At 33.0% G+C, this 13908-nt stretch overlaps 3 protein-coding genes across 3 annotated transcripts; all 3 read left to right on the top strand.

Annotated features, from left to right (window-relative positions):
* Window positions 1-4092: 4092 nt before the first annotated feature.
* On the top strand, window positions 4093-4973 carry LOC135957671 (ctenidin-3-like). The gene is made up of 2 exons (XM_065508457.1): window positions 4093-4167; window positions 4262-4973. Exons 1-2 carry the CDS (start codon window positions 4162-4164, stop codon window positions 4877-4879), a joined length of 624 nt encoding a protein of 207 aa, XP_065364529.1. The 5' UTR covers window positions 4093-4161; the 3' UTR covers window positions 4880-4973.
* A 2465-nt stretch (window positions 4974-7438) lies between these two features.
* On the top strand, window positions 7439-7882 carry LOC135958383 (peroxisomal membrane protein PEX13-like). Its single transcript, XM_065509287.1, has 2 exons — window positions 7439-7444; window positions 7553-7882. Exons 1-2 carry the CDS (start codon window positions 7439-7441, stop codon window positions 7880-7882), a joined length of 336 nt encoding a protein of 111 aa, XP_065365359.1.
* A 3040-nt stretch (window positions 7883-10922) lies between these two features.
* On the top strand, window positions 10923-11694 carry LOC135958951 (acanthoscurrin-2-like). Its single transcript, XM_065509900.1, has 2 exons — window positions 10923-11000; window positions 11117-11694. The coding sequence occupies exons 1-2, from the start codon at window positions 10995-10997 to the stop codon at window positions 11597-11599; spliced, it is 489 nt and encodes a 162-aa protein (XP_065365972.1). The 5' UTR covers window positions 10923-10994; the 3' UTR covers window positions 11600-11694.
* The last annotated feature ends 2214 nt before the right edge of the window (window positions 11695-13908 follow it).

Here is a 13908-nt window from a genome sequence, read left to right as displayed (position 1 = left end):
CAAGTTATTAGTGAATTTAGATATTTTGAGTTTTTATATAAAAAATCGAATTTGGTCAGAAATCGAATTTTGGTCAGAAATATGAGTGATCAAAGATCGAGCTCTTTTTCTTGATTAAACGCTTATTGGCCAAAATATTAGCGAATTTAGATATTTTGAGTTTTTATACAAAAAATCGAATTTTGGTCAGAAATATGAGTGATCACAGATGGAGCTCTTTTTCTTGATTAAAGGCTTATTGGCCAAGTTATGAGCGAATTTAGATATTTTGAGTTTTTATATAAAAAAATCGAATTTTGTTCAGAAATATGAGTGATTACAGATCGAGCTCCTTTTCTTGATTAAACACTTATTGGCCTAGTTATAAGCGAATTTAGATATTTTGAGTTTTTATATAAAAAATTTAATTTTGGTCAGAAATTTTAGTGATCACAGATCGAGCTCTTTTTCTTGATTAAACGCTTATTGGCCAAGTTATTAGTGAATTTAGATATTTTGAGTTTTTATATAAAAAATCGAATTTGGTCAGAAATCGAATTTTGGTCAGAATTATGAGTGATCACAGATCTAGCTCCTTTTCTTGAATTAACACTTATTGGCCTAGTTATAAGCGAATTTAGATATTTTGAGTTTTTATATAAAAAAATGAATTTTGGTCAGAAATATGAGTGATCACAGATCGAGCTCTTTTTCTTGATTAAACGCTTATTGACCAAGTTATTAGTGAAATTAGATATTTTGAGTTTTTATATAAAAAATCGATTTTTGGCCAAAAATATGAGTGATCACAGATCGAGCTCTTTTTCTTGATTAAACGCTTATTCGCCAACTTATTAGAGAATTGAGATATTTTGAGTTTTTATATAAAAAATCGATTTTTGGTCAGAAATATGAGCGATCACAGATCGAGCTCTTTCTCTTTCTTAAACGCTTATTGACCAAGTTATTAGTGAAATTAGATATTTTGAGTTTTTATATAAAAATTCGGTTTTTGGTCAGAAATATGAGTGATCACAGATCGAGCTCCTTTTCTTGATTAAAATCTTTTTGGCCAAGTTATTACGGAATTTAGATATTTTGAGTTTTTATATAAAAAACAGAATTTTGGTCAGAAATATGAGTGATCACAGATCGAGCTCTTTTTCTTAATTAAAGGCTTATTGGCCAAGTTATTAGAGAATTTAAAGTTAAAATCGATTTTTGGCCAGAAATATGAGTGATCACAGATCGAGTTCTTTTGCTTGATTAAACGCTTATTGACCAAGTTATTAGTAAATTTAGATATTTTGAGTTTTTAGATAAAAAATCGATTTTTGGCCAGAAATATGGATGTTCAGAGATCGAGCTCCTTTTCTTGATTACACGCTAATTGGCCTAGTTATAAGCGAATTTAGATATTTTGAGTTTTTGTATAAAAAATTGAATTTTGGTCAGAAATATGCGTGATCACAGATCGAACTGCTTTTCTTGATTAAATGCTTATTGGCCAAGTTATTAGCGAATTTAGATATTTTGTGTTGTTATATAAAATATAGATTTTTGGTCAGATATATTGGTCACAGATCGAGCTCTTTTTCTTGGTTAGACGCTTATTGGGCAAGTTATTAGCGAATTTAGATATTTTGAGTTTTTATATAAAAAATCGATTTGTAGTTCGAACATTAAAATGTATGTATTGCGAACATTAAAAAAAGATCAGTAAAATCTGTCCAGGCGTCCTGCGTGGTCAATTTTGCTTTCGGTAAAAACACAAATTGGATTACTATGATAATTTAAACAAAAAATTAGACAAATCGATGTAGCTGTTTTCTGATTTTAGATAAATCCAAAAAAGTGGGCGTGGTCAATTTTTCATTCCGTAAAAACCTAAGTTCGGCTATGACCAAAATTTTAAAAAAATTTGTCTAAATTAGTCCGCCAGTCTCTACTGATGCAATTACCAACGAACATCATTTGATTTTTATTTATATAGATAGATTTAAATTAGAAAATATTTTGTTAAATAGTATTTATGTATATAATGCCAGTCGAGGTAAAAATACTAGCATATTCTGATTGTATTACAAAAGCAAGAGAAGTTTTCAAAGATAATTCTGTTCCTTAGATGAATATTTCGGAATTAACAAAATATACTTGGAATTTCAAAATTATGAACATTATGAACACTGAAGATATTTCGAGAGTATCAAATGAGTATCGGGTGTATCAAGGTACCATTGAACACAAAATACATATGGTAAATTCACAAGGTCTCTTATCAATCATATTGTCATAATGTCCTAATATTTCACGACTCGACGCCTCGACTTAACCGACTCTTAAGGTAGGGTCAGATATAGAGATGCCAAACGGGGAATCTCGGTCCCGAAAATCCCGGGGTTTTCGGAATTTCTTAAGCCATGAAGCCCGGTATTTTTTAATTTTAAACCCCGGGATTTCGGGATTTTCCAAATCCCATTTTTCATAAATAAATAGGGGAAATTGTCATTTTTGTGTGCTTTTTTTATGCATTTTGACATTCTACATGCCCGAATATCGCAAAGTTCAATTCCTGCTACAACATAGTTAATAAAGGAAAGCGGTATTTTTGGTTTTCCTAGGCTCGGGAAAATCACATTCTTCACATTTTTTTGTAAGTTATCTAACAAAATTCAATTTAAATTCTCTTCAAATGAAATTGATTTTATCTCCGATGAGGAGCTCGAACAAAATGAAAATATTTCGATTGCTCAAAGGCTAAAAGATATTATTAATAAATGTAAAAAACCCAAATAACTTGCAAAAGAAATAGATCACTTTACAAGAGGAAAATACTTGCAGATTTCTTATAAGTATTTGCAAACGGTTTTGCCAATATGAAAGATGTTTTTCGGCAGCAGCATATGTCGGAAACAAAATTCGTTCCAGAATGGCAGACGAAACCATAGATGCAATAGTTTGCATTTTAGTGTCTAATAAAAACTAATTGCTAAATAAAAAAATTACTTTCAATTGTAAAGACATAATTATGTACGTTTCTTTCTTATAATTTTCAGGATTTTAGATTTCCCGAAAATTCTTTACCAAATCCTGATCGCCGGGATTTTTAAAAATCAGTCCCGATTAGCATCTCTAGTCACACATGACAAATATTTGACGAAAAAGACGTAACCACTAAATAAAATAAATTTGAATTCTTGTATTTATTTCAAAAACTTAATTTACTTAGGATGATTCAAAACAAAAAAAATAGTTTTATTTTATTTGATAGAGTAAACTTGTAAGAGTAAACACGTCAAACAAATTTGTACTAAAAAAGTGGTAACGCTTTTTTGAGCAAATATTTGCCATGTGTGACCCTACCTTTAGGCGTTAGGCGCTGGTCTCTGCTGGTTGGTTACGAAAACACAATAAACATAGCATACAGAGTAGTATTATTTTAGGAAATTTTTTGTTTGAAATGCAATAACAACATTTTTCTATAAATTCCATTTCTATAAATTCCAATTGCCAGAGAATTGAAATTTGTGTTACTTTAATTCATAATAATTTCATAACATTATTTTTAATATATTTGTGTACAATTCACTAACCTTTATTAACTCGTTTCGCCTCCATTATTTTTTATATTTATGTACTCAAGCATCAAAACATAAAAATCACTACGAATACCTTAAAAATCGCTTAAACAATTCAACAACATCCTAAACATATGCTACTCTTTAAGTTTATTGAAAATAATAAAACAATTTAAACTAATTAAATTGTTAATATCAAGTTGCGCTTGGAATATCTAATAAGTTAATATTATAAATAAATAAAAAAAAAACTAAAAACAGCAATTATTTTCAAATTTTTTTTATGCCAATTTTCGTCTCTTTCTTTTGGACAAATCTACCAAAAATAAAATAAAAACAATCTAATATAAAACTTTTTTAACACTGAGTTCGCTAAAACTGGTTCTAAATTTAGTTTTGAGTGCGAATTAAAGAAGATGACGAAGACAACAAGTCTCTCAAATTGTTGTGGTTGATGAATAATTCCTGTTAAAATTGAGGAAGAACATTTTTGAAACACAAGTTTAAATAAAATCTAAAGGCTAAAAAGAAACAATAGTATAAAAGCAATATACACGACTTATTTCAAAATTAGTTTTGAAATTAGAACAAAACTAGAATCATAATGAGGGTAAGATTCGGAAGTGTTTGAAATACAAAAAAATAAAAAAATAAAAAGTGTTTCGGATAATTTAATAATTTGTATGTTTTTAATTAACTTTTAGGCTTTCGTTGCTGTTTTGGCTGTTGCCAGCCTTTTGGCCACAGCTAATGCTGGCTTATTGGGATTATTAGGTGGCCTTAAAGGAGGTGGTGGTGGCGGCTACGGTGGTGGCGGCAGTGGCGGTTATGCCAGCAGCTATGGTTATGGCGGCCACGGTGGTGGTGGTGGCGGCTACGGTGGTGGTGGTGGCGGTTACGGTGGTGGCGGCTACGGAGGTGGCGGCTACGGTGGTGGCGGCCATGGCGGTGGTGGTCATGTCGATGTTTACAAAATTATAACTACTACTTCCCACGGTGGTGGCGGCTACGGCGGTGGCGGTCATGGAGGCTACAGCGGTGGCGGTCATGGAGGCTACGGCGGTGGCGGCTACGGTGGTGGCGGCTATGGCGGTGGTGGTTATGGTGGCGGCCATAGCGGTGGTGGATATAGTGGTGGCCATGGAGGCTACGGCGGTGGCGGTTACGGAGGTGGCGGCCATGGTGGTCATGTTGATGTTTACAAAGTCATCACAACTTCTGGTGGTGGTGGCGGCTATGGCGGTGGCAGCTACGGCAGTGGCGGCTACGGCGGTGGCGGTCATGGTGGCTGGAGTGGTGGTGGCGGCCACGGCGGCTGGTAAACACTTCTAGTTAAACTAGTTTTAGTAGATTTAAAATAAGACAGACGATAATTAAAACCAATAAAGCTAAATCATTATCTAATTAACATAAAAATTGCATATCTTTATTCTTTTTTTGATATTTTTCTTTAAAAAAAAATAAGAAACAGGAACCGATAAATTTGTTAGAAATATTTCTCTAATTAGCAGCAAAACCACAGCTATAATCTTCAAGGTCATACATTCATAGATCGCTAAATCATTGATTCACATGTTGTTGAAGCATTGAATGGATATTAATGAATTTTCTCAAAATATTATTGAATTTCTTTAATGAGATATCGACCATAAAAACCGATGGATTATTTTCGAATTTATTCACAATTATAGTAACAAAAATTTTAACAAAAATAAAACACACGTATAATTTACACTCAAAATTGACGATTATAAGCACATACAATTTTCTTAAAATGAGCGAATTCACTTAATTATGAATAAATTCGACAATAATCCATCAATTTTTATTGTCGATATCTCATTTTGTTCCTATTATATGTAGCTTTGCGATAAAGTAATACATCTAAACAATTTCTGCCGTTTTCGATTTTTCATAATTTTTTTTTTAAACAAAAAATTTGCTATTATCACGTAAAAAAAATATTTTTTTGCTCCAATTTGTTATTATAACTCCGAAACTACTGAGCCGATTGAAACGAATTATATATATGAAAATTTGCAAATAGCATGGGGAAAAAGTTTTTAAAATTCAATCAATCGAAAGAATACTATTAACTACTCAATTTTATGTATATCAAACAAAAAAGTAAAATTCATTCGAAATCAAAAACTTTTTTGACTTTTTTTTTTCAAAATGGGCCCTTTTGTGTTTGAATTACTATCCATTAGGTCTAACGTTGGTGCAAAATTTCATGCCGATCGGAAGACATCGATTTTAAAAATTGGTTCACTTGACATGAAATCCCTCATATAAGAAATTGCAAATCTCTTTGGTGTAGGCTAAAATTTGATCGGTTTTAACCGAACATTCTTAATTGATTCTGTTTATATTTAAAACTGTTTTCCCTACTATTAAAGTTTTATAAATAAAATAACAAAAACAAGTATGGAAAAATTTATTTTATTAAATAATAAATATTTGTGTATCAATAACTTGACAACTTTTTAATGATTTGGGCTGCACCGGTAGTATTATATTTACTGTGGCTAGAAAACTGGTTAAATTCTGCACCACAATGGGTATACCGGAATTTAAGTTAAACAATTTTGTTGTTTATAGAGCAGCTTAATACACAAACAAATAATTGCAAATAACTTAAATAGCTAAAGATTTAAATAAAAATGATGTGTGGAAATGCAAACAATTTCTAATAATCGTACTTTATATCAAAGTAAATATACACGCAGAGAAAAAATATAGTTGGGCATGGTTACTGTAACCATTTCAATGTTGTTACAAGTTTTTTAACTATATTATAGTCACAGTAACCATTTACATGATTGTGGTAACCATAATATGGTTAATTTACGATTCAAATGATTGTATCAAGCATATATATATGGTTACAGTAAACATATATATGTTTGTGACAATCATTTATATGATGAAGGACTTATCATATTATGGTGCTCTCGGCTTAAGGCTTATCATAATCTGAGAACAACATATTATGATAAAATTATTCATCATAAATATGGTTGCCACAAACATATATATGTTTACTGTAACCATATATATGGTTGAGACAATCATGTGAATCGTAAATTAACCATATTATGGTTACCACAATCATGTAAATGGTTACTGTGACTATAATATTGTTAAAAAACTTGTAACACTATATAAATGGTTACAGTAACCATGCCCAATTATATTTTTTCTCTGCGTGCAGTTATTGTATAAATTGCACTGCACAGTGTTACGAAATCATTATATTTTGGAAATAAGTCTAAGATTTCTAACCGGCTGATCCAATTGACATGAAATTTCAGATAAGCACAGCTGCAGAATATTTGAGATTATATTTTACAAATTCCCTCAAGCTTCAATACTCGAGCTTACTTCTATTACCATAAAATCGCATAAATCACCAACTTTACTCATCATCCCAAAATTATGCTATAAACTTCATTTAATTAAAAGATTTGAAATAAATATTTAAAACTGATATCAAATGCACAAGCCGAGCTTTGATTGACGAATATGTTTCATTAAAAATACAACTAAAAACCGTCATTATTTTATGTTTATTTTTTATTATGTTGATTTTTGATTTGCCAAAAGCTTATTATATAATTTAATAAAATTGAATAAACAAAAACCGGTTTTATACGAAGATTAAGTATAATGCAAATCAAAGATAACTCTTTCTAATTGTTGCAGTAGATATGACCAATTGAACTAAAAATTCAATTAAAATTGAGGAAGACCTTTATTGAAATAAATACAAGACTTTTACTACATCTATTATAAATAAGAAACAAAAAGTAAAGTATAAAAGCAATATACAGAGCTGTTTCAATAATTAGTTACGAAATAAGAACAATACTAAAATCACAATGAAGGTAAGACTTGGATGGAAGGAAGTTTTCAAATTACAAAAATAAATTAATATTGAGAAGTGATGAATAGAAGTTGTTAATGGTTTTCCTTTAATAAATTTACATTTTTAGGTTTTCATTGTACTTTTGGCTGTTGCTAGCCTTTTGGCCACAGCTAATGCCGGTTTTCTGGGATTATTAGGTGGTGCTGGTTATGGAGGCAGCTATGGAGGCGGCTATGGAGGCGGCTATGGTGGTGGTAGCTATGGTGGTGGAGGCTATAGTGGTGGAGGCTACGGTGGTAGCCATGGTGGTGGTCATGTCAGTGTGTACAAAGTTATTACTACTACTTCCCACGGTGGTGGCGGCTACGGAGGTGGTGGTTACGGAGGTGGTGGCTATGGTGGCGGTGGCTACGGTGGAGGTCATGGCGGCTGGAATTCCGGCTGGGATAAGAAATGATTCTAGTCATATTAGGTTTATTAGACATAACACATCATAACTGAAAACAATAAAGCTTAATAATTCTTTAATTAATATACAAAATCTACTGAATTTCTTATTCCCCCAAAAAAAACCAATATATTTTCATCAAATAAGCATGATGAAAATCTATGTAGTAATCACATTTGGTATTAATTTCAGCATTTAAACGGTTAAAGATCATAGAACTTTTACAGCTTGCAATTGTAAAACTTGAACAGATTTTAATGAAGGAATCTTTGTTATAAAGCACTTGGGAAAGTAGAACAAAATATGTTTATTTCACCAAGTTATCATTAAAGCTTAAAATATATTTAACACATTGACTGCCACACTGCCACGTAGGACACATATGTGTGACACTGCACTATGCGGTTTACGCCACGTCGGACACATATATCCGACACGACTTTTATTCTCTCTAGCCATGTCAGACAATAGTGCTGGATTTTAAGAATTTTTTCGATGTTGACTGGAAGTTTCTCATCAAAACTGTAATCTTCACATTCTTCATCACTTTCTGAACTTGTACTGAGTATTTTTTCTAACTCAGTATCCCATACAAAAATCCTTTTCGCCATTTCGTAAGACCCTCTTATTTATAAAAAAAATAAGTAAGGAAGTATGATCGGTCAAGCCCGACCATATAATACCCTATACTAAGAAAAAGAGCAAAAACATTTTTCTTTTAAAATTTCAATAATTTATATTTTTGAGTGATTTTTTGAAGTGGGCCTTATATGGGGGCTATGACCAATTATGGACCGATCATCATGAAAGTATGTCGTGTGATTTATGTCTATATTAAAGTTAACTATGTTGAATTTTGTGTGTATACCAACATTTTTAAGCGATTTATGCACGTTAAAGTGATTTTCGGAAGCGGGTCTATATGGGAGCTATGACTAATTATGGACCGATCGTAAAAAAATTTGGTGACATGAATTTTATATATATAAAACTTATTTGGAGCGGAATTTGTGGAGATACATATATAAATAAAACATTTATGACCGATAAAGTCCAATTTCGGGAGGACATTTGTATGGGGGCTAGGTGAAACAGTGGACCGATTTCAGCCAGTTTCAATAGGCTTGGTCCTTGAGCCGAAAAAATAATAAATTTGATCGAAATGTCTTCAAAATTGCGACCTGTACTTTGCGAACAAGGTTTACATGGACAGCCAGCCAGCCGACCAGACGGACGGACGGACATCGTTTAATAAGGGTTTAAGGTGGGTGTTAGACTAATATTTTTGGGCGTTACAAACATCTGCACAAACGCATTATACCGTCCCTACTATGGTGGTGTAGGATATAAAAATCTGTTTCTAAGCAGTAAATATTACTGACAGTAGTCTAGAATGCAATATTGACGTTTTCGAAGAGATTACGCAAAGAAAATAGTTGTACCATGGCTCAATGGCCCTATATTCCTACATGGTGGACGAGGTATAGAGTAGTATTCATTCCAAAAGAAGACCAATTATTTTTTCATCCTTTCTGCTGAAAACCATAGAAATGGTGATTGATATATATCTGAGAATGACCATTTCGACGAAACTCATCTCTAAATCCAAACACGCCTACACCAAGGGAAGATCTGTGGAAACAGCTCTACATTCATTAGTTGGCTCCATTGAAGAATCACGGAAATTGGGATTGATTCGACGAACTTTGGATTGATGTTTGTGTACATTGGAAAGATACTCGGTTATAGAAACACATGTGCTACCTTAGACGGTATTAGTGTTTCAAAAGTGGACAATCGTGGAACCCCACAGGGAGGTGTAGGTACTTTCAACACTTCTGTGGAATATGGCTATGAATAACCTGTTGCTCAAGATGGACAGCAGAAGGATCAAAACAGTCGCGTATGCTGACGATGTTCTGGTAAATTTCTGGATACAATATCTAGTTCTATGGAATCGGCATTAACTACACTGAGTGAGTGGATTGTTCCGAGTGGACTTAGTGTGAACACCCAAAAGACGGAATTGGTTCTCTTCACTAGGTACTACAAAATCGATGACTTTAGAATACCTATACCGAATAGAATCAGTCTTGAAATTAGCGATAATGCAAATTAGCTTAGCATTATTCTAGATAAAAGATTATCCTGGAATCTAGACATTCAGAACGGAACTAATAAGACCTATGTGGACATCTACTCCTGTAAAAGGGCAATAGTGGGGTATGCCGAAGGGTATCAATTGGATCTTCAAAGCAGTTGTTAATCTCATCTTGTTTTATGGAGCACTGGTGTGGTGGCACGCCTTTGAGAATGGTACTCACTAGAAGGCCGTTGAACGAGTTCTAAGGACTATCACGATACCGATTACAGGCGCCTTAAGGTCTATCTGCTCTAAGGGACTTTTTAATATTTTAAAATGGCTACCATTTGATTTGATGGTGATACAAATGGCTCTCAACTCTGCTATGAGACTAAATGCTGCTTGTTCGTGAACTGGTAAGGACCTAAGACATTCTAAGATACTGAATTACTACATACATCGTAATGTCGGTTAACCTTACCTACAATGAGAACAATATTGTAAAAATTTAATAAAAAGTTTCACTACTCGTGCTTAATTATATTACCTTAAAATCGCATAAATCACCAGCTTTACTCATCATCCCAAAACTATGCCTCACACTTTATTTTATTAAAATATTTGAAACAAAGATTTTAAAACTGATATAAAATGCACAAGCCGAGCTTTGATTGACGAATATGTTTCAATAAAAATAAATCTAAAAACCGCAATTATTTTATTATGATTATTTTTTTATTATGTTGATTTTTGTTTTGCTAATCTGCCAAAAACTTACTCTAATTTAATAAAATCGAAAACAAAAAAAAACTGGTTTTATACTAAAATTTTAATGCAAATCAAAGATAACTCTCTCTAATTGTTGCAGTAGATATTAACAATGAAACTAAAAATCCAATTAAAATTGAGGAAGAACTTTATTGAAATAAATACAAGACTTTTACTACATCTATTATAAATAGGAAACAAAAGTATAAAAGCAATATACAGGGCTGTTTCAATAATTAGTTCAGAAATAAGAACGATACTAAAATCACAATGAAGGTAAGACTGGGAAGGAAGGAAGTTATCAAATTACACAATTAAAAAAATAAATTAATTTTGAGAAGTGATGAGTACAAGTTATCAATAATTTTCCTTTAATATATTTACATTTTTAGGCTTTCGTTGTAGTTTTGGCTGTTGCTAGCCTTTTGGCCACAGCTAATGCCGGTTTTCTGGGATTATTAGGTGGAGGCGGCCATGGCGGCGGATATGGAGGTGGCTATGGAGGCGGCCATGGTGGCGGTTATGGTGGTGGAGGCTATGGTGGTGGAGGCTATGGTGGTGGCGGCTACGGTGGTGGCGGCTACGGTGGTGGCCATGGCGGTGGTCATGTCAGTGTGTACAAAGTTATTACTACATCCCACGGTGGTGGCGGCTATGGAGGTGGCGGCTATGGTGGTGGCGGCTACGGTGGTGGCGGCTATGGAGGTGGCGGTTACGGTGGTGGCGGCTATGGTGGTGGCGGCTATGGAGGTGGCGTTCATGGTGGTGTTTATAAAATCATCACAACTTCTGGCGGCTACGGTGGTGGTGGCTACGGTGGTGGCGGCTACGGTGGCGGCCATGGCGGCTGGAATTCCGGTTGGGATAAGAAATAATTCTAGTCATGCTAGTTTTATTAGACATAAATTAATCCACATCATAACTGAAAACAATAAAGCTTAATAATTCTTAAATTAATATACAAATTAAATCTACTGACTTCTTTCTTCCCAAAACAAAACCCATACATCTGCAATAAGCTTTAATTAGAAACAAAAACACAATTCTATTGGTGTTAATTTTATCACTTATACGGTGATCTAAAATAATTAATTTGTTAACATAAAAGTAAATTTCAAAATAACGAACGAAGTTTTTCGTCAGCCCCATGCTGTGGATTATATTAGTATTAAAAATTAAAGAAATATAAGGACAATAAGGAATAAAATCTGAGAATAAATCTCAAAATCTTAGACCCTACGAAGTAAGCAGATTACAGTCCCTGGAAAGCAGTGAAAAATATGGAATGATCTATTGCATATGAGTCACCCGTACGCCTCCAGAATGCGGTTCCCAGCTTTGGGATTTTAGAACATGTGGCCCAAATTTTAAATTTTGATAAAAAATAGGTCAAATTCCAAAGCGCGTAGTGCCGACATATTCGAAAAATAGGCCATGTTTTTTACACCAAAATGTAATTCGTAAATATTCCATACAGAAAAACATAAAATTGTTATATGTTCTTAAAGAAAGTTTTTTTAATAATAAAAAAACAAGTAAGTAAGTATGGTCGGTCAAGCCCGACCATATAATATCCTACACTAAGTAAATGAGCAAAAACATTTTTCTTTAAAAATTTCAATAATTTATATTCGTGAGTGATTTTCGAAATGGGACTTATATGGGAGCTATGAAATTAGGTAGTGTGATTTATGTCTATACGAGAGTTATTTATGTTGAATTTTGTGTGTATACCAACATTTGGGAGCTATGACTAATTATGGACCGATCATAATAAAATTTGGTGACATGAATTCCGTATATATACAGAAATTATTTTGAGTAAATTTTGTGAAGATCCCTATATAAATTAAGCATTTATGACCGATAAAGTCCAATTTCGGGAGGACATTTGTATGGGGGCTAGGTGAAATATTGGACCGATTTCTGACATTTGCAATAGGCTCCGTCCTTCGGTCAAAAAAATCATATGTACCAAATTTTATCGAAATATATTCAAAATTGCGACCTGTACTATGCGCACAAGGTTACATGGACATCCAGCCAGACGGACGGATGGACGGACATCGTTCAATCAACTCAGAAAGTGATTATAAGTTGATAGGTATACTTTAATGTGGGCGTTAGACTAATTTTTTTGGCCATTACAAACATCTGCACAAACGCATAATACCCTTCCCATTATGGTGGTGTAGGGTATAAAAAGAGTTAAGTCGCCTTTTCGCAAAAATAACAGCAAAAATCTACTATTTTTTGAATTTTTAAATTGAAAATCGTTAATACTGCTCTGAGTAATTAATTGTTAGTTGTCTAACTAACAACAAAAGTCGAGTCCATTCGGTCCGAAAGTACGACCTCTATTTTTTAAAAAGCGGAAAAATTTTAAAATTTCAATTTTGAAATGGCTATAACTCGGAAATTATAAGAGATAAATAGCACATCCAAGCAGGATTTTCCAATAGCCAGGGGAGCGTTTTCCAAGAAATATAAAAATCATTGATATCGGATAGGAAACAAAAAAATTACACGTGTTAAAAAATTTTACATGTCAAAGGTACCCTACCCCTGGAGCATTTGTAGGACCAATGTAATATCCATCATGATCCCAGTATAACATGGACTCACCATATTTAAGCAAAGGGTTAATTGGTCCACTGTCTGCATTAAACTTGGAATACAAAGTACTTTTGTAAAAGACAGCCATAAAACCGATATGGCAATACGACAGTCATAGCTTTCGTTAAGGCACACTTCAAAAAAAACACTAACAAAAACAATTTATTGAATTTTTAAAAGAAAAGTGTTTTTCTCCTATACTCAGAAGAGGGTATTAAAAGTTCGGGCTTGTCCGAATATACTTTCTTACTTGTTTATACATATTGGGCACATTACTAAGAGGATTGCTCCTCGATATTTATATCCTTTAATTTCAAATCCCTTAACAATACTTTGAAGAAAACAGTATTTGCCCACATAGTCGGAGTATAGTATTATATTGTTGACTTTGTCCACTTTCATATATTGACACTTTCAAGTTTTTTATGGAAATTTTTTCGAAAAAATATTAAAAATATATTTTAATAAAATACACTTGCATATCAATTATTTGACAACTATTGACGTTTTAGACTGCACCGGTATTATGGTTTGATAAGAAAAACTGGTTAAATTATGAACCGCAGTC

The sequence above is a fragment of the Calliphora vicina genome, chromosome 4 (genome assembly GCF_958450345.1).
Source record: "Calliphora vicina chromosome 4, idCalVici1.1, whole genome shotgun sequence".
Classification (NCBI taxonomy): domain Eukaryota; kingdom Metazoa; phylum Arthropoda; class Insecta; order Diptera; family Calliphoridae; genus Calliphora; species Calliphora vicina.
Note: the sequence above shows the minus strand (reverse complement) of the source record. Positions and strands in the feature narration are given on the sequence as shown.